The sequence below is a fragment of the Parus major genome, chromosome 5 (assembly GCF_001522545.3).
Source record: "Parus major isolate Abel chromosome 5, Parus_major1.1, whole genome shotgun sequence".
Lineage (NCBI taxonomy): Eukaryota > Metazoa > Chordata > Aves > Passeriformes > Paridae > Parus > Parus major.
In genome coordinates, this window is record NC_031774.1 from 14,487,014 (window position 1) to 14,506,054 (window position 19,041).

A 19,041-nucleotide genomic window follows, 5' to 3' on the forward strand; every position below is an offset into this window, starting at 1 on the left:
GTGAATGCTTGTGAATTTCTACAAGCTTCAGCCTCGCACAGGACAGACACCTTTTCTGACCATAACTGGGCTGCATGAGATTTTAATTACCCTATTGAAAGGCCATAAGTATTTCAGACAGAGTCATTTCGGGTACACAGGATTTTTCCCTGCCTTTCACTGCATCAGGGAATTTCTTTCCACCCTACAGCCCTTAGGAAAGGGGCACATGGCTGAAGGAGTCACGGTCATGAATAATCAGGGAGGGACTTCTCCAGAACAGGGCACCAATGTGAAAAAGTCTTTCTTCTGGGGTGACATTTGCATGACTGAGGGATGACATAATAATTCCACAAACAAAAAAGACTTTATACCCACATGGTGACTTTCAAAACCTCCCTGCACTGACTTAGTCCTTCCCTTCTGTACAGCAACATCACATTTTTGGGGCAGGAATTTAAGTCCTGTCTCTGCAGCCATGGCTTTATCTCATTCTTTCTGGCTAACGCAATCCTACAACTCACATTAGCAATGCCATTTTATGGGGCACAGCATTTCACTAAAGTGCTGAAGGATTTATTTCTGCTTTTGTATGAGGGCATAAGAGACAGGCAGAGAGAGCTGGGTGAGAGACCTGTTTGGGTAAGAGAAACATCAACATACAGGTGGAGGTGAGGCCAGTGCCTGGACACCAGCTTGGAAGATGGAGCAGAAAGAAAAGGCAGAATTATTGTTAGAGAGTGAAAAAGCAGCATGCCAAGACCATGCCCCCAACACCCTCCCCCACCCCACAAAAAAAAAAGAAAGAAAGAAAACAACCCAAGCCCCAATAGACACTTGGGAGCTGCTGAAAGAGCTACACTGAAAAGGAGGTGCTGAAGTGCAGCCAGAGGAGCTGCGTGCCAGGGCACATCCTTGTGAAGGCACTGTGTGTGCCGCCAGGGCACCAAACTGGGCTGGAAACGCAGCCAGGGTGTAAACACATGGTGCAGATGATCAGACTGAAGCAGAGCTATTGTTTCACTTCCAGCATGGGCTGTTTGCCAGACATGGACCTCTGCTGAGAGATAACAGAAACACATTTGAAATTCTGGAGAAAACCCTTTGTTTTGGGGGTAGCTTGTTTTTAAGGAGAAGGCTGAGCAGTGATCTAAGGAATAAGAATCAGATAGTTCAGACACCCCCTCCACCCCAAAAAAGTGTGTGGGGACTTTCAGAGCAGTGAAGCAAGCGCTACAGGAAGGATGGATGCTGGACCAAGCCCAGCCTCCCAAGCCTAAGGGGATTCGCTCACGCTGCCGGGAGCGGGGAAGCCGCTTCTCACCAGGATAGGAAGTCGAGTGCTTGGCAACAAGGGAGGCAGCTCTCCCACAACTCCGGTTACGCAAACAGCTGCCTTCTGCTGGGTTTCAACATGCTTCACTGCTCCAAAAATAATTTCCTGCTTGATTTGATACCATTAGCAGGAGCACGGAGCGCAGCGCGAACGACTGTGCCACTGTGCGCTGGCTGCAGGTAGCCACAGGGTTCCAGCAAAAGCCCCGATTCCTGTTTCTGGCAGGAGGGAAGGTAAGCAGGGCGATAGCATAAGCCTTCTCTTCCTCTCTGAGGGGTTTTGACGCAAGCCTGGACAAAAGTACCTGTCACCTTCGTCTTTTCAGGCCCCTTTTCCAGAGCTGACATTTCCCAGCCCTCACAGCTTGTAGCACTCATGGCATGTAACCAACACTCAGCGGCCAAGCAGGGATCAACGCCAACATAAAGTTCAATGACAAAGCCACTGCTTGCTGGGTGATTAGGAGCTGTGCTGCTCCTGGGCAGAGTTGCTGGTGTTCTCCAACAGCACAAGCAGCAAAAAGCTACTATCATGCCTTCTGGAATTCCCCAGTGGATGAAAAGCACCCATCTTTGCGTCTGCTTTGGAGGTTGTTGGAGTAATACCAGTTCAGCCCAGTGCTTTGGGAATAGCAGCACTTTCCATTCCTAGCTGGACTGGAATTTGGATATCAAATTTTGCCCTAAGGCGCATCTGATTTCCTGTTCCCAATTCCCAGCCCATTGATCTGCATGCCCCTTCCCCAGGGCCTGCCTTGGGGGGACTGCTCCAGAGGCCTTCATCAGAACTGGAAACCTCAAGCAGTGTGGAGAGTTAAAGATTCCAAGTTCCAGCTCATCAGCACCACACTCCATGGCCTGTGCCACACCAGCAGTACAGCACACCAACCTTCCCAGCTCGTGGCCAGCTGGTACCTTCCAGGGGAAGTGCAAGTCATGTTCAGCAAAGAGATGAAGCAGTAAAGCAAAACTCAGTGTCCCTCATTAAAACAGCAGCTGCAAAGCAGGATTCAGGGGTGGAGAACATAATGACAAAAATCAGCGTGTTTTAAGGTAATCCTCTTATACTTTGAAAGTAAAAAATTGTGCAATGGCACACGTTTATGGTTATACCTTTTAAACCCAAAGAGACCATGAGGGACCATTCCACCTGCTGTGCACCACACAGGTCTTACCCACCTTGCTTTCCACAGTTGTTCTTTGAGCCACACAATGTTTTATGAAAGATGTCCCTTGGCCATGACTAGAAGAGTAAAATGGGTGATGAACTGCTTTTGGGGAGCTTCTACAGAAACTGACCTTGGAAGGTAAAGCCATGAAAAGAGAGGAAGGGTCCCCTTAGCCATCCTGCATGGGACATAACTGCAGGGACACCCCAGCTTTCACACACAAGACAAAATATGCATCTGAGCTGACCCAAATGCGATGTGAGGCCTCTCCTGTCACTGCCACAAGAAAAGGGAATATCTCTGCAAAGAAGATGACTCCTCAGCTGCCAGAGGACCTGAGCTGGGTGGCAGGACAGGACTGGTGGGAAGAGTGTACAGGCTGGTTTCCGTGCTCAACTGACCCATGTCTGCAGCAGCTGCTGCTGCTGCTCCCACAGCCCCAGGGAGTGCAGATAAGCAGCAGTTCAGCTTTTCCAGACATAGCACAATTCCTGTTTACAGCCTCTGGGCTTGTCTTTTTTAAAGAAGGAGCTAGGTGTCTATTCTTGCAGGAAAGCAGGTGTGTAAACAGTTCAATTAATATACCCAGCAAACCGTGCTCTAGCACAGCAAAGAGGGCTAGTGGAGACAAGCCAAGAGCACAGGAGCCAAGGAAGGAAAATACTTTTAAAGAATATGCCTAATTAGAGATGGGCCTGGGCCAAAAGTTCATATTTGAACACCTGGAATAGCAGAGGGGAGCAGAACGGTAACCTGAACCCAGATCCACATTTTGTAACTCTCTGCTCTCCCAAATGAAGCAAAACCCAGCTCCAAACCCAACCCACAGTCTGAGCTACGGGTTTCCAAAAGCCAAAATCTGGAGATTTGGCTTTCTACTTTCAGCCTTTGGCCAAGTCATTGTGCTCAGCTGCTGGTGCCCTCTGTTCCTCTCACCCCACACCACTCAGTGCCCCGTTGTGGTGCTGTTCCACTCAAGAGCTGGCTCTTGCTCCCTGGCATCCCTGTTTGCTCCAGCAGTCGTGCCCAGCTTGTCTCTGCACTCCCTTCTCCCTGCCCTCACAGGCAACAGCTCCTGGTCAAAGCAAGGAGCCAGCCCTAACTCAAAGCCAAGCAGCTTTTCTCATGCCTGTGAGACAAATGTTGGCAGAAAACACCAGTTTTGTGCTAAATCCCCAGATTTAGGGCTTGTTTTGAAGGGTAAAACTGCCATGGGGAAAGCAGCCCCCCGCCATGCTGTTTAGGAGTGCTTGCACTCCTAAAGAAGAAGACGACTCCCTTTTCTCCCCTGAAACTCCTTTCTCAAGAACAGACAACTAAACTTCTCCCATACCTTATCAACTCTTTTGACTGTAGGTTTTCTTTATAGCAGAATCACATTTGACAAAGAAAGGTCATCCTGATCCCCATAAAATCACCCTGTCACAGGCACATCATGCATTTCAGACAGCTTGTAAGGCTGACTAAACATTTACTTTTGGATGGCTCACTTCCAAAGTTCAGAAATAGATTCCAGTTCCCAGTAAAAGAGTGCCTGAGTGTGCCATCAGATGGCTTCACTGCCCTGTCACAGCGTGCCATTTGCATTCCTGAGCTTTCCCCCTCACTGGGTGCCACCACTGAGCACATCCCCTGTAGAGAGATGAGGCCTTATCTCCCAGCTGGATTATTCTTGGTAGGTATTTGTCACTCCTTTTTCCATCATCTGACCTTGGGTCCAGTTAGGCTGAGGTAAGTGACTGATGCACAGGGCTCTGGATTGCTTTCCCAGTGGGCACCTGGCCTCTCACCAGCATAGCTGGAGAGGAATAAATGGGATTTGCTCACACTGAATGCCGCAATGTTCAAGGAAGTGTTTGTGTACTGAAAACCTTGAAACAATTCAACTCCACTGCTGTTCAAAGCAGTTTTGCACCTTGGATGTACTCCTGTAGCTATTGCAGATTCTTCCCTGCCACAGCTGAACCTTCATCTCCAAGAAATAATAAAAAAAAAATTAAAAAAAAATACTAATCTGACTTTATACAAAAGTACAGGAAAAAATGTATATAATCCTTCAAGGGCCAAGAGCCTCTGTCTGCAAAGTTCTTGCCACACCGCACCCAGGCAAAATCAAAATGATGCAACTTTTGGTAGGGTGTACAGATTACAATCAGGCAATTACACATCCCAGACTGTGTAATCACATGCAATGAGAACACACGTGGGTGTAGTGTGAGGTGTGAGCCTGGTGTCACCAACCACAGGCTCCTCTGGTTACCCAAAAGGGGTCATTCAACAAATGCATTAAAAATTTCATTTCTAAACATCAGTAGGTCCATCCAGAAAAAGGCCTCCTTCAGTCATGAAAAGTAATTCCTGAAAGGCTGGGAAACCACCAGGGCTGCACTGGAAAATATTAGCCAGAAGAATTGATCTATCATCTGTCTCATATCCAACCGTGCCCAGACAGTTGGAAAGGGGAGGGGAAAATAAACCCATCACACACAAGACAGTATCTGTTATACAGCTTTATATCAGAAAAGAGCCTCTCCAAGCTTCTGTAGGAAGTAAATTTAAACATCTGATGCATGAACATCCTCAGCTTTAATAACCATTACTGTCTTTCATCTCCCTTTTTTTATAAGTCTCAGAACAGCATTTAAGACTCTGGCCTCCAGTAAGCATTGCTCAGATGCTCCCCAGATGGCTTTTCCAAGGGGATTTCTAATTATTCAGGGTCTTTTAAAGAAATATCCTGCAGGAATCTTTCAGGTTTCTGGGGCTTTCCTTCCTTCCTCTACAATTTTCTTTACCCAGAGCTTGATTTAAAACCAAACTCAAAGGAAACACTTACAATGACTTCAATATGTCTCAGATCACATACCCTGGGGTAAAAGAGAATTGAACCAAATCCCATAAAAATAAAAATGGTGCAGATTTCAAAGGAATTCACGGCGAAGTTTTGTAAAGATGTAATTAGACCAAAAGTTTTAGCTGAGAGTATCGTGGAATAAAGGAACATTTAGTGAGACTGAGAAAGTTAATACTGCATGTAGATCACAACGGATTAGATGTGCAATCCCCTCTCCTCAAAGAAAAAAAAAACTTGAAGCAACAGTTGCTGTAATAGCAGCTAAACAAGGAAATTTCTGATTCTCAAAACTCACAATTTTCACATCCTGAACTACCTTAAATGGATCGGACTTGCAAAAGTGCTAAATTCTTATCTGCTGAAAATCCACTCTAGACATCCCCAAATGGAAGATGAAGAAAATCACAGTCATTTCTGGAAAGGCTGGCAACCACTCCTGGATAAGAGGGCAGCTGGAGAGCAGAGTTGAACCCCTTACATGATTATAAAGAAAACCAAATAATTTGAATGGACATAGAAGGTTTTTTTCTATCTCAGGCCACCCAAGCCATCTCCTAAACAATAGTTAATAACGAGACATGCCACTCTTCCAAACCTGCTGCTGCATATCCCCCCAAGTGGGATACAACCCCACGAGATGTTGTCCTGCCACCTAGGAATGCTGACTGGGAAAACTGGGAGTGTTTCAGTGTGTGCTATGGCACAGACACACTGCTGGCTCAAACACAGTGCACTGTGCACTAATGGACTCTTACCACGGTGTCTGGCCTCTCAGGTCCCACCATGAGCATTTCCTTCCTCTTGGATCAGCATCCCTGTTTGCCAGCAGTGTTCATGGTAATTTCCTGCACTGCTTGGCACAGCACAGGGCTCAGCCCGAGCAGTCAGGATCTTGTAATTGGAATGCTGCGGAGAACATTTGATAAAATCACAGAATGACTTGGGCTGGAAGAGGCCTTAAAGATCATCTTTGTCCAAACCCTTGCCATGGGAAGGGGCACATCCTACTAGGTCAGGTTGCTCAGAGCTCCATCCAACCTGGCATTGAACACCTCCAGGGATGGAGCACACTGTGGCCTGTGCCAGTGTCTCACCATTCTCACAGTAAAGAATTTATTTCTAATATCTAATCTAAGCCTGACCTCTTTGAGTTTAAAGCCATTGCCTCTTGTCCTGTCACTACATGCCCCAGTAAAAAGCCCCCCTCCATCTTTTTTATAGACCCCTGTACTGGAAGGTGCTTTAATGTCTCCCCAGAGTCTTCTGCTCTCTAAGCTAAAAACCACCAACTCTCTCAGCTGTCTTCATACATGCTACAGCCCTTGTGGCCCTCCTCTGGATTCCTCCAACAGGTCAACATCCTTCTTATGCTTGGGCCTCCAGAGCTGGTTGCAGCACTCCAGGTGGTCTTGAGAGTGCAATAGAGGGGCAGAATCCCCTCCCTCAACCTGGTCACCACGCTGCTCTTGATGCAGCCCAGGACACAGCTGGCCCTTTGGGCTGCAAGTGCACATTGCTGGGTCATGTTGAGCTTCATCTTCTAGAGCAGAAAGTTCTTTCTCCCAGTTCCTCCTTTTGCTTTCTTGGCTCTGACTTGGGCAGTGTGGCTGGGACACCTGCCAGTGAAGACCGAGGCAAAAACATCATTGATGCCTCAGCCTTCTCCATATCCCATGTAACCAGGTCTCCTATTTCCTTCTGGAGAGGGTCCACATTTTCCACCATCATCCTGTTATCAACCACCTGCCTATGGAAGCTTTTCTTGTGTTCTCTGATGTTAATTAAAATCTTGGCCAGATTTAATTCTGTCAGAGCTTTTATTTTCTGAACCTGATTCCTGACTACTTAGATGATCTTTCGGTATTCCTACTAGGTCAACTGTCCTTGCTTCCACCCTTAGAAAGCTTCCCTCAGACATGCTCTATGAGTTTTTCCAGGAGCTGCTTGTTCATCCACACAAATTTTCCTGACAGCTTTGCTGGGATACATCTCTCCTAGGCCTGGATGAGGTGATCTTTGAATATCAACCAGCTTGCTCAGACCCCTCTTCCCTCCAGGGCTTTATCCCATGGTACTTTACCAAGCAGATTCCTGAAGTGGCCAAAGTCTGCTCTCCTGAAGTCCTGGGCAGGAAGCTTGCTCTGCACCCTCCTCGCAGCACTAAGGTCCTCAAACTCCACCAGTCCATGGTCACTGCAGCCAAGACTTCACCTTCCCCACTAGCCTTGCCTTCTTGCTGAGAACAAGGTCCAGCATGACAGCTCTCCTCATTGGCTCCTGTATGACTTGGAGCAGGAAGTTCTCTCTCCTCCTGCATTGCTTATGCCCAGTTATGTTGTCCCTCCCAGGACCAGAGCTTGTGAACATGAGGCTACTCCTATCTGAATAGAGGGTGCCATTTGCTCAGTCACCCTGGTTGGATGGTCTGCAGCAGACCCAGACTGTAATGTCACTTGTCCTGTCCTCCCTTTAATCCTGACCCGTAAATCCTTGGTCATCTCTTCATCCATCCCCAGGCAGAGCTCCATGCTCCGACTCCATCCACTCCAGCTGCTCAGTGACAGGACTCTGAGGAGCACCAAGAAGTTTCTGATGCTGGAAATACCTTCTTGCTCGGCTGCACTACTCCGAGGTTTGTCAGGTGGAAGAGACAAGCCCCAACAAGTGCCAGGGGTAGCCTGGAGATGGCCATTCAGAAACTCCTTTGCCCTCTGGGCACATCCACTGCCCAAACGCTCCACATACCTTTGGCTCTGGTGCTGTGGCTGTGAGCAGGGTTTCATAAGGAGACTGCAAGGAAGCAAAACCCCTGGGTGGGGCCACGGAAGCTAGTGTAGTTCATGAGAAGGTCACACCTGTTTCATATCTTTCTAAACACTCCATTCAAGCAGTCTGGCCTTTGGCCTGGCCCACAAGTGAACTGGCAGCTCAAGACAACGGGGTGTTACATCTCTCCAGCCACCCAGCAGCCTCCTGCTCGTCCCACCAATCCAGCAGCAATGGCCAAGAAAAGCACTGGGAATGGCTTAAAAGCCAAGACAAAAGGGCTGCTTTTCTACCCATCCTTTCCAGCAGTCACCTTTCAGGCAGGAGGAAAGCAGGAAAGCAGCAGCAGGGAGTGTGCTGTCCCTTCTTTCCCTGTGGCAAATGAAGGTCTATTTTGGAAACACTCCTTCCTTGCAGCCCAAGCCCCTTGATGCCCTAATCTTACTGCCCCAGCTGACACAATACATCTAAAATCACAAAGTCTGTCTCCTGCAGAGCTTCACTTCTCATCTCCCTAACTCCAGGAATCTTAACTCCTCCCGGCCCACCCTTCACATGCCACATCCGCACATTTCCGCTCATCCTGACCTTCCCTCCCTTGTCTGATAGTCCTTCCCACACAAGCACCACATCCTTCCTGCCCCGGCCTCGCCACAAAGCTGGATTTGTTCACTGAAGCAGATCAGAACGAAACATAAGCATGAGTCTTTGAATCAAAAGGATTAGGAGAAGTAAAGGAGAGAGCTGCCCATTTGAATATGTGCAAACACAAAGGGAGGAGGGTAGGGCCACCTCAGGTTGCCCTGGAGGTCCCTCTGCTAGGTCCTGCTGGGCTCAGCCCTGGACCTTAGCCCACAGCCTCTGGGACTCTTCCATGACAAATTAAAAAAAAAATAAAAATCCAACCTGGCACTGACTCTTTACAAACAACTAAGAGAAAAACGAAAGGAAAAAAAAAGGAAATAAAAAGGGAAAAAAATGGGAAAAAAAAAAGGAAATAAAATGGGAAAATAAAAAAGGAAAAAAGGGGGGGAAAAGGAAAAAAAGGGGGGAAAAAAGAAGGAAAGAAAAGGGAAACAAGCCCCCCAGAATGGGATGGTAATTGGGCTTACAAAGATTCTGCCTGCCCAGGGCACCAGCGGATGAAAAAGAGAATACATCCAGGAAAAGCTGGATGTATTCCCTCAAGGTAGTAGATATTTGCATGAGCATACCTCGTGATAGAGAAAGTCTGCATCCCAAAGGCTATATAATCTAAATAGCAATATTGTAAATGTATTGGATGAGGGAAGGAAACACTATCCCATATCCCATTCCCCTGTATTATGCATGAGAAACAGCAGTGCAGAGGGGTGGGATAACTCACTCGCATCACAGGAAAATCACAGCAGAGCCAAGTCCCAAATCCCAATTCAGGGACTTAACCACAGGCTATTCTGTACTTTCTATTTTCTGTTAACAAAGAAAACAGTATTTTCCTGGATTTCAATCCCCAGTGATACTGCTGGATTTGCTGCCCAGTCGTGAAATATTCCAGGAGTGGGAAGAGCAGAAGAAGCCCTTGTGAGTCATGAGCAGACACTGCCTCATTGTGCAACCTGGGCTGCGAGGGTCATGTTCAACCCTCCAACTCGACCTCTCCTAGCAAGGCCAGACCCAAAATACCTTGTGCCTTTTTATAAAATCCCCATTTTGGTTCCATCGTGGGTTTTTTACCCCCACTTTTTATTTATTCCTTGGGGCTGTTAAGCCAGGCTTAACAAACAAAATCAGCCACCACTTCTGCACAGGCTTGCAGGAACACAGTTAACGACAAACCAGGCAGGGCCCCACGCTGCTCAGGACCCGGGGCTTTCAAAGCATCAGGATAGGGGTGCAGTGTTCCAACATCCATAATTGTTTAGCAGAGCTGACTCCACAAACACACACGCTTTTGATTGCGATCTGGCGACCACGCACACAACCCGGGGTTTCGCTCGCCCGCCGCCCCCTCACTTTCTGACTCCAGGCATGGGGTGGCGAGGCAGGGCAGCCTCCACCAGTGCACAGGCATGATGAAAGCTGGAAAAGGCAGCAGGGAAATTTCCTTAGCTCCCCTGGAGATATCCTTCCCCCTCTGCCTTTTATTTGCTATCTGCCTGTTTGTTTGGGTAAGTGCCCCAGCCCATGGAGCTCCAGGAGTCCCTCTTCCCATGGCTCTGGTGCAAGTCAGTTTCCAGCAGCCCCCAAAACCTCAGCTCTCTGTAAGCGGCACAAGCCAGTCACAGAAGGAAGTTCTGGATATTTTATTTTTTTTTTCCTAAAATGCATTTCTGCCATGGTTACTTTGGGAAAATGGAGCAGCTAACCCCTAAAGGTAGAGATGCCCAGGAGGTAGGAGGGTGCTGTGGGGAAAAGGGGCAGGTGGCCATCCCCTGTGAGCTGGCACAGCCACACTCACAGCCCTCCCAACATAATCCCTGCAGAAGGCTAAGTGGGAATGAGGAATTTGAAGGGAAATGGAGAGCACACCTGATAAGGCTGAGGAAGGGGCTGCCAACAGGCCCCCCATCAGCTCAACCCAAGCCTAGCCCTCCTAAGCCATACCCCATACCCTTGAGGGCAGCCACAAGGCACAGGCTCTCCCGCCCATGGGCAGCTGGCTCCTATCCTAAACCCCACTGTTCCTCCCTTGGGAAAGGGCCCCACCTACGGGTGAAGGACAGAGGAGGAGCTTTTGGCCCCATCATCTCACCTCCCTGCCCTGGAGTTCAGACCAGGGGTTGTAGGGAGAGCACAGAAGGGCCAGGTTCGCTGACGATGGGCTAAGGGGGAACAAGGGCACCTTTGCAGTGACACTGCCATCTTCCAGCGGGTACACAGCAGAAAGCCAGGGGTCCCAAACCTAAAAACCAGTGGCCTAGATGTGGGAGGCAGGTTAGGGGTTTGCAGGAAGGAAGAGCTGGGGAAGAGCTTAGTGCAGACCTGTAAAGACCTGTTGTGTGAACGCAGCACGGACAGAAACCTACTCAAGACCTGGTGACTTCTGGTAAATTCACAATCCAACATCGAACTCCAGGACCCCAACTACATGTACAGTGTGCTAATGGCCAGAAATGTGTTCTGGAACTTGGGGGTCAGTCAAGAAAAAGCATGGGAAGCAGACTGTTCCCTGAGCTGCTTCAGGACTGTTTCGTTAGGAGGTAAAGGATGCTGTAGAACTACCTGTGCCTCTCTGTCAACCAGAGAGTCTAAACAGCAAATTTAACTGTAGTTGTCTCCCCCGTAGATGTGTAAGATTAGATGAACTCCACCCAAAGTACACCGAGGCATTTCTTAGGTTCAAGAATAGGTTAAACAAGTTATCAGAACTGGAAAACTTTGGTGCTTGGGAACAGAGGACAGAAGTGCCCTAGACCTGACTTCTGAACCAACAAGTTGTTGAAGGATAAAATCCATGATCCCCTATCACAGAGTTTACAGATAAACTTTGGGGCTGCAGCTTCCAAATTGAGACAGCTGCCATGCAGAGCAAGTGATAAGAAAAAAACTTTAGATTGTTTTATTTTTTCAGAGAAGGCCACAGCTGAGGGCATCTGCACCTTCCCCAAGCCATCAGCTCCTTGACAAGCAGCCCATTTCCTCTTCTGTCCCCATTCCTCCCAGGGCACTGCAGAGCTCAACCAGCAGTGACAGACCATGTTGAAGATCACAGATGACTTGTTTGCTGGCAAGCAGACTTCACCTCCCTTTCTCCCAAGTGCCTTGACAAAAAGGACAAAGCAATGCCTGTACAAGTGTCACCAGTCCTTGATGCCTGGCTGATCAGCATCATCCCAGGCAGAAAAACATCATAGTTTTTGCTCAAAGGGAGCAGGAGCAGCTCCCAGAAGCAGAATGCCCTGCTTTGTCCTGAAATGGAGCACAACCCTTTCACCCTTTGCCATGCTCCCACCCGCCTTCCCAGCTTCCAACCTTCAGTGTTTTCAACACCCACAATTTTTCCACTCTGCCACAAAGCCATGAGAAATTCCCTGCCAGAGGACTTTGCTCAAACGGGTTTTTGAGAAAAAAAAAAAAAATAAAAAAAATTCCCTACTCCAGGCAAACAAGCTCCTTCCCATAAGGAAGAAGGATAATAGCACAGGCAGGGAAAAAAAACCCAAACCCAACAAACTATCCCCAAAGCCTGCTGTAAAAAAAGAATATTTGCTCCAAAAGATTTAAGCATACAGCTGAGTCACTAAAATGAAACCTCTCCATGTCCATAGAAAGCAAACAATTCTTGGGTCATGCAGCAGAGATTCTCTATGGCCTTGTGAGAAGGAAAGGAAAAAAGCAGCCAAATGTAATTAATCATACTCCCAGAAGAAAGGATGAAATCTCCCTAATTAACTACCTAGACTCCTGTTTCCACTTTAGAAACTAATCCAGCTGCCTGCTTTCACCTTTCAGCCACAGGGCTGCCACAAAAGTCTGCTGCAAATACCAAATCACCTCTGTTTAGGATGCACTTGCCTGCAACAAGTGATCCCACAACAGCTTCGCAGAAAGTGTACAGGGAGGGAGAACCTTTGCAGAATGCAAACAGAACTCCTTCTCTTAGTCACCTTTTCTAGGTGTTTGCACTCTCCAAGAGCAGCCCTCAGCTGAACTACAGGAGTTATTTCAAGCTAGGTATTTAAATCCACAATCCTGACCCAACTGACCAATTACCAGAAAACACCAATTAAGGAAAAAAAAAAAAAGTATACAGAAATGAAAACACTTTTTAAATGGTTAAGATTACGAGTGCTTGTGTTAATAAATTGGCTTATACTCAATTCTTGAATGGTGAAATTTGCCTGACCAGCAAAGTTTTGGAAAACACTGGGGGGAAATATAGTACTTTAAAGAGAAGAAGAGGAATGGCTGGAGCTGGTGGTTACAGCTTAACAGCAGAGGTCAGGATCTAACATTCAAAAAATCCTATGCAAATCAGAATAAGACATTCAACTTCCCCAGGGCTTCCTTAATAAATAAGGGTTGACAAACATTATTCCAACAATGAAAACAATAGCAGACCAGTTCATTAGGTCAAATACATCAATGGTAAATACAATACAGAATAATAATACCAAAATGACATCAGCTGAAAACTGGGACTGATTTCTACTCCCTCTCTTGTATACAAAGCACTGCTAACATATGAATAATGCTGTCAACAACAGATGGGGAATGCTGGCCAGCTCTGTGGTGAGGAAAAGCAAAGAACACAGTGGACAGAAATCTCCAGCTTTGCTCTTCCATGACACAGCAGAAATGCTTCTTCTCAATGGAAGGTGATTGGGTCATTCTTCTGGGAAAAAAGAATGGAAGTGATTACGCAGCTCCAAGTACAGCTGGAGCCTTCCTGTACAGATGAGGGGAACAGGGAGGGAGGAGTAGCAGCCAGGCTGTGGGATACAGCAGCAAGGCGGAGGAGCCTCTGGCACGTCCATAATGCAGCAACACCCACTCCTTCTCCTCCGGGTCGGTGGGGCAGACACAGCCCGAGGGGATGGCGATGCTCTGGGGGCTGTTCCGTGGCACAGAGCTGTTGGCAGCTCAATTCCTGCTCTCCACCCATATCAGCCCGGTGGATGGATCCCCTAATCTTTGCACTGAAATCTGGCAGAGGAGCTAAGCACAGCGGGGCTTGGCTGCAGCAAACATTGCTACCAAACACCCAGAGCGGCTCTCTCAGCCTGAAGCTGCTGTTTATCAAATCTTATCAAGCCTCCCTGCACATCAGGGAGCTGAGGAGGGCGCTGCCAGCACGTCCCTTGCTGATAGAAATCCCGGCCGTGCTTGCAGAGAGCTGCCCGGACGCTGGCGGGGAAGAGCAGCAGCAGCGGGCAGGAGCTGCCCTCCGCAGGATGCAGGCAAAACAACCCCTGCAAAGACAAGAGCTAGCTCGTTTTCCACGTCCAGCTGCCTTACTTTCCCATCATGACGGGCAAGGTTCACTTTTCTCAGCGTTGTGCTGCGGACAGGTCCAGAAGCTTTCAAAGTGAGCGAGGAGTCTGGAAGCCTCCCCCTGTTTGACAGCACCAAGCCCTAACATCCAAAAGGTGCCCTTAAGTCCATGTCCCTGACTAATTAAACAGGAGATTCCTTCCCACTGCTGCTTTTCTATAAAGCCGTGACTGATGCACACAATGGAAAGTAAAACCCCATAAATTTTTGCTAGATAACAATGCTGCTTCTATGTTGATGTTTAAATATGGGCATATAACCAAAGATGAGAACTGAGGTAACCTTTACTTTCAGTTAACACATAAAGGTTTACAATCACTGTATTTGATCAAAAATAATACCTATTAAAACCAGCACTCAGTCAGTAACTTCTCTAAACACTTTTAAATTGTCATCAGTTAATATTATGTACATCTCCAATTTAAATTTTATGTGACCATGTAATAACGACAAAATGAATCCTCCTGGTCAGTTTTGTGTCATTTGGCCAACACTGCCAAGGTACAGCAGCCAACAGGTTTTAGGGCTGTTTTAGGTTGTAACCCTAAGGTTACAAGTTTAAGGTGTTCTATTCAGCCTATTTCACAGCCAGGATTTCACACACAAAATTGCATCACTGCAGCACCTGAATACATGTGGATGCAAAAGGGGGTTCAGAGAGCAACACATGACACCCCACATCATAAGCCACTGTGCCCTGTACCAAACACCCAGGAGATGTATGGCCATACACAGTCCACAGAGCTTATGGCACTAGGACAAGGATGAGACTGATTTTTACCCTCTGTCCTATGCTATAGAGTTATTTTAACCTGAGTCTGCAGAAGCAAGTACCTATAGTAAAGGGAAGTAGAGCAAAACAAAAGCCTGAAAGCTCACAAGGGATTCTTTTTCCCCCACCAGAGCAATGCTGGGGAATCCTCCAAGGAGATTACAGCCACATGCACTTCACTGCCTGCAAAAATTCTCTGACACACCACACCTTTTGAGCATTTCTTTCCTACTCCAGAGTGCAAGAGAAGGTTTTATGCTGTGATGTGCCAGGCTGTGGAAAGTCAACATGGAATTGTCAGGTGTGTGCTTCATCTGCCGTGACAGGGTTAGACCTCCTCACTCTCTTCCCCCACTGTCCCAAGCTCTCCTTCCCCTTTCCTGTAGTCTTGCCCTATACTGAGCATCCCCCAAAGACATAATTTCTCCACCAGTTTCACAGTTGCTCTTGATTTCCATTTCTCAGTTGTACGATATCATTTCTTAAAAGCCGCTTTCCAGCATACTCAGCTCCAAAGGCAAGACAATCAGGAGAAACAGAATCCACTTCTCAGTCCAGCTTGTTTTTAAATGTACTTAAGTAGGCAGAAGGTGAGATTTTCAATAAGATCTCCTTGAAAACAGTGAAGTATTCTTTGTAGCAGCATAGAAAGCAAAATTTTGAGTTCTGGTATGGTCCTCTACTGCCACCAGGAGTAAGATAGCATCAAAAGCTGCAGGGCAGCAAAATATCCCTTAGCAGCTCCCTGAACGATTGCAACAAAATCAACACCAAACAAGTGGGCCACTCACCTGAATTTGGTGGATAGAACACCTCCCAGGGCAGAGCCAGAAATAATGCCCACTCCAAAGCAAAGGCCCAGCTTCCCTAAAGCACCAGCACGTTTGGAAGGAGGAGTCATATCTGTAATAACCTTCTGAGCGCCTGCAGGGAGGAAAGACATCCCTTAAAAGAACCTTGCCACAGGGTTTGAGCAGAGGCACCCGCAGTTCCCATGGTTCTATTGCTAAGCCATTAAGAGCTTTTTGGTTTGGCTTTTGGGGTTTTTTTTTTGTTTGTTTTTTTCCCAGTTAAAACTCTTCTGGGCTGCTTTCTGGTTAGAAGCAATTTCCCCAGCTTTTAATTTTCATACTTTGCATGGAAGAGGGCCTCCAAAAAAATCACTCTCACTCTCCTCTAGGAGACCCATCTGTTTTGAACAAAACAGCCCATCAGTCATGAGAAACAGAACCATTTAAACCACTCAAACCACTTCACAAGTGACAGGAAGCATTATCAACTTGATTCTTCTTGCATGAGTTACATGGACTTCCAGTAGCTGAAGTTTATGACTTTTACATGAAAAATATAGGAAACATCAGCCAAAACAGAACAGCTTGGTGGGTAATGGAAGGTATTTTTGTAATAATATTTAATTTTTACCAGTATGCTCACTTTACCAGGTGAAAGGGAAAAGTGTTCATGTAAAATATCCTGGTTGGAAGAAGACAGCTGAAAAGTCTGGGACAACACTGCTGCCAGCAAGTGACTTGCACCCATGTCTGGATGATCAAGGCCAAACGATTTCCTCAAGATTATACAGGAAGATGGGTCTGGAACTCAGACTAATAAGCACAGCTTTCCACAGCCTGAACATCTGCTGCTTCATGTTCCCACCATTTCATCCCTGAGGACGATTACATGTTCCTCCTGCCTTCCTTCATGCTGTTGAATGTACTGACTTCCACCAAAAGGAAGGTGGGGAATCAGGCAGTAAAAGCAATTTGGAAAGCTACTCATCCCTGACTGATCTTACCTGGTATCCCATGCATGAACACTGCTGGCAGCCTGGAGAGGAAGAGGAGGGGGATGCTGGTGGAGAGGGACATAAGCAGGAAGAAGATGCTTCCAGATGCACAGGAGAGAATTAAGGCTGCTCGGGCACCAAATTGATCTGCAAACCTGGTACAGAAATGGCACAAGGTTGTCAGTTTTCTATTTAGGTTTAAATTAAAAAAAAAAAAAAGACTCTTCAATAGCAAATCATTTTTGCTCCTGTTTAAGGGGAAAAAACAACACCACAACTAAACACACTAGCAACCACAAACCCCCCAAGCCCCAAAACACAAACAGGCAAAAACCCCAGTCAGATCAGGTTTTGACCCAGCTCCAACTCTTTTCTGTAATTCAGCTCCAAAAATCTTAAAAAGCTTAAGTTGGACGAAGTCTGAGAGTACCACAGAAAGGGTTCTGAGGAACAGGGGCTAAGATGACAATAAAACAGTCCTAGGATAGAGTCTCTCATTGCAATTCCTCCTTCCTTCACTTTATTGAAGCTGCATATTACAGTTAGCAGATGAACATTACCTTGCATAGCAATTAATTGTGCTTACACTACAAGGAATAATCCCCTAAAAAATGCCAGGGTTGGTCTACAAACAGAACTTAAGTAATTAAAAGGTTTTGTGTTGAGGGAGAGGTACAGGTCAAAACTTCACCATTTACATGTAAGCCAGGGCAGTTTACATTTGCTGTTTGTAACCTAAAGACCACAAATCATTACATTGTTGGTGTGGGGTTTTTTTTGTTTTGTTTGCTAAAAGTAAAGACTTGACAATAAAAGTGCTTTATCTTTTCATGTCTGTTTAGGAGCATCAAGCAAGAACATGGAAAACTGAGCTAAGAAACACATTCTCTCTTATCCCCTTTCTTCCTGTTTTCTATTTAATCCATCCCTATGCTGGTAGCAAAACAGTCTCATTTCTACAAAAATCCTTTTTATCCCAAACCTACATTGCAAATTTTGGCTTCAATCTGGCAGAGGACACCTTCAGTCCCAGACTGATTCTGGTTTGCCATTTTCCTTCCCTTCAGCAGGATTCTGGTTCTGGATATTAGTGAATAACACGTGTGGAGGAGAACCAGATTTGAGATGGCACCAGATCCAGGACAGAAATATTACTCTGGGTTTGTGAATTAATAGGAAAAGCCTTAAAAGCGGGTCCTTTGCACCATCTCCATTCTTAGAAATACATTTTCTGCCAAGCAGTACCATAGAATCAAATGTTGCTGTGATGTATTTGAAAATGTGTCCAAAGGCTGAGATCAGATCCTCAAAATGCCAGACTCTACGTACCAGAGGAACCTGTAGAGCTCCCAGTCTACATCAGCCAGAAAAGTAAATTCCCTATGGGTAAACTGAAGCAGCTCCCTACCTATTTATCAATTTTTCAACAATATCAATTGTTGATCAGTAGCAGGATCAAGAAGAGAAGTTAGATTTTCTCAGTCTCATTTTGGTTTTCTGTCACTGAATTACACATATCTTTCAGGGGTTATTTTTCCTGGTCTTTAGGAATGTATTCTCCCACCACTCAAAATTTTTAGGGCTATTTAAATTTCATTAGGAACTGTTCCATGGGGTAAAGAGGCAAAAAACCCAAGTCTTTTCCACTCTTCTCTTATTTTGGTAGCTGAGTTTAAAGTTTTTCTTAAAAGAATCTTAGAAGTTCTTAAAGGTCCATGCAAGTCTAAATTATATTCAACATGGATGCAGATTCAGCTGATGAAATGACACAACCTTCAATTATTGTAATTGACATCTCTACTTACCATCAATAAATATCCTCCTTTTTTTCCTTTGGTTTGCCAGTCACAAGACATTGCTAAGGTTACACATGGCTATAAAACATTTGCAGGATTTAGCTGTTAGGATCTGGGCTCTGAGGACTCTGGGGGTTTAAACCCATTCCCAGGATTTTGTTACACTTAAATGTGTGTCATTAAAATGTAGCTAAGTTAATATAAAGGCTGTTCCTATGCTGCAGTATTTCTAATAATAGCATTTATTTTTCCTTTCCTCATTATGAAATCCTCAAACATTTCAACAGGACCACAAACCAGAACTAAATTATTTTTTATGGAAGTGTAAAAATGCCTGGCCTTTTTCAGCCGTGTAAAGGGTCATGAGAATCATTCTCACTTACCTTCCAAAAATGTAACCTCCTACAAGCTGGAGGACACCAAAGAGGGTCTGGAGATAGCCAAACCCCACTGAATCCAAACCTAGGCTCTTTCCCATGTACTAAAAATGAAAACAAAACAAAACAAAATAAAAAAAAAACAGAACCAACAAATAAATGGGAAAAAAGCATGTTATATTTGTGAATAAACATCTTAATATCTGTGTGGAGAGGATCACAGCTCCAAAC

General features: G+C 46.0%; 1 protein-coding gene across 6 annotated transcripts in view; it reads right to left on the reverse strand.

The window, feature by feature from the left end:
* SLC22A18 (solute carrier family 22 member 18) overlaps positions 1-19,041 on the reverse strand; it is a 59,046-nt gene that overhangs the window by 38,241 nt on the left and 1,764 nt on the right. For all 6 annotated transcript variants that reach the window (XM_015632117.3, XM_015632115.3, XM_015632116.3 and 3 more), the window contains 3 exons: positions 18,817-18,914; positions 16,647-16,792; positions 15,643-15,775 (listed from right to left, as the gene is read on the reverse strand). In XM_015632117.3, the coding sequence (XP_015487603.1) occupies positions 15,643-15,775; positions 16,647-16,792; positions 18,817-18,914 (377 nt within the window). The remainder of the gene's footprint in view (positions 1-15,642; positions 15,776-16,646; positions 16,793-18,816; positions 18,915-19,041) is intronic.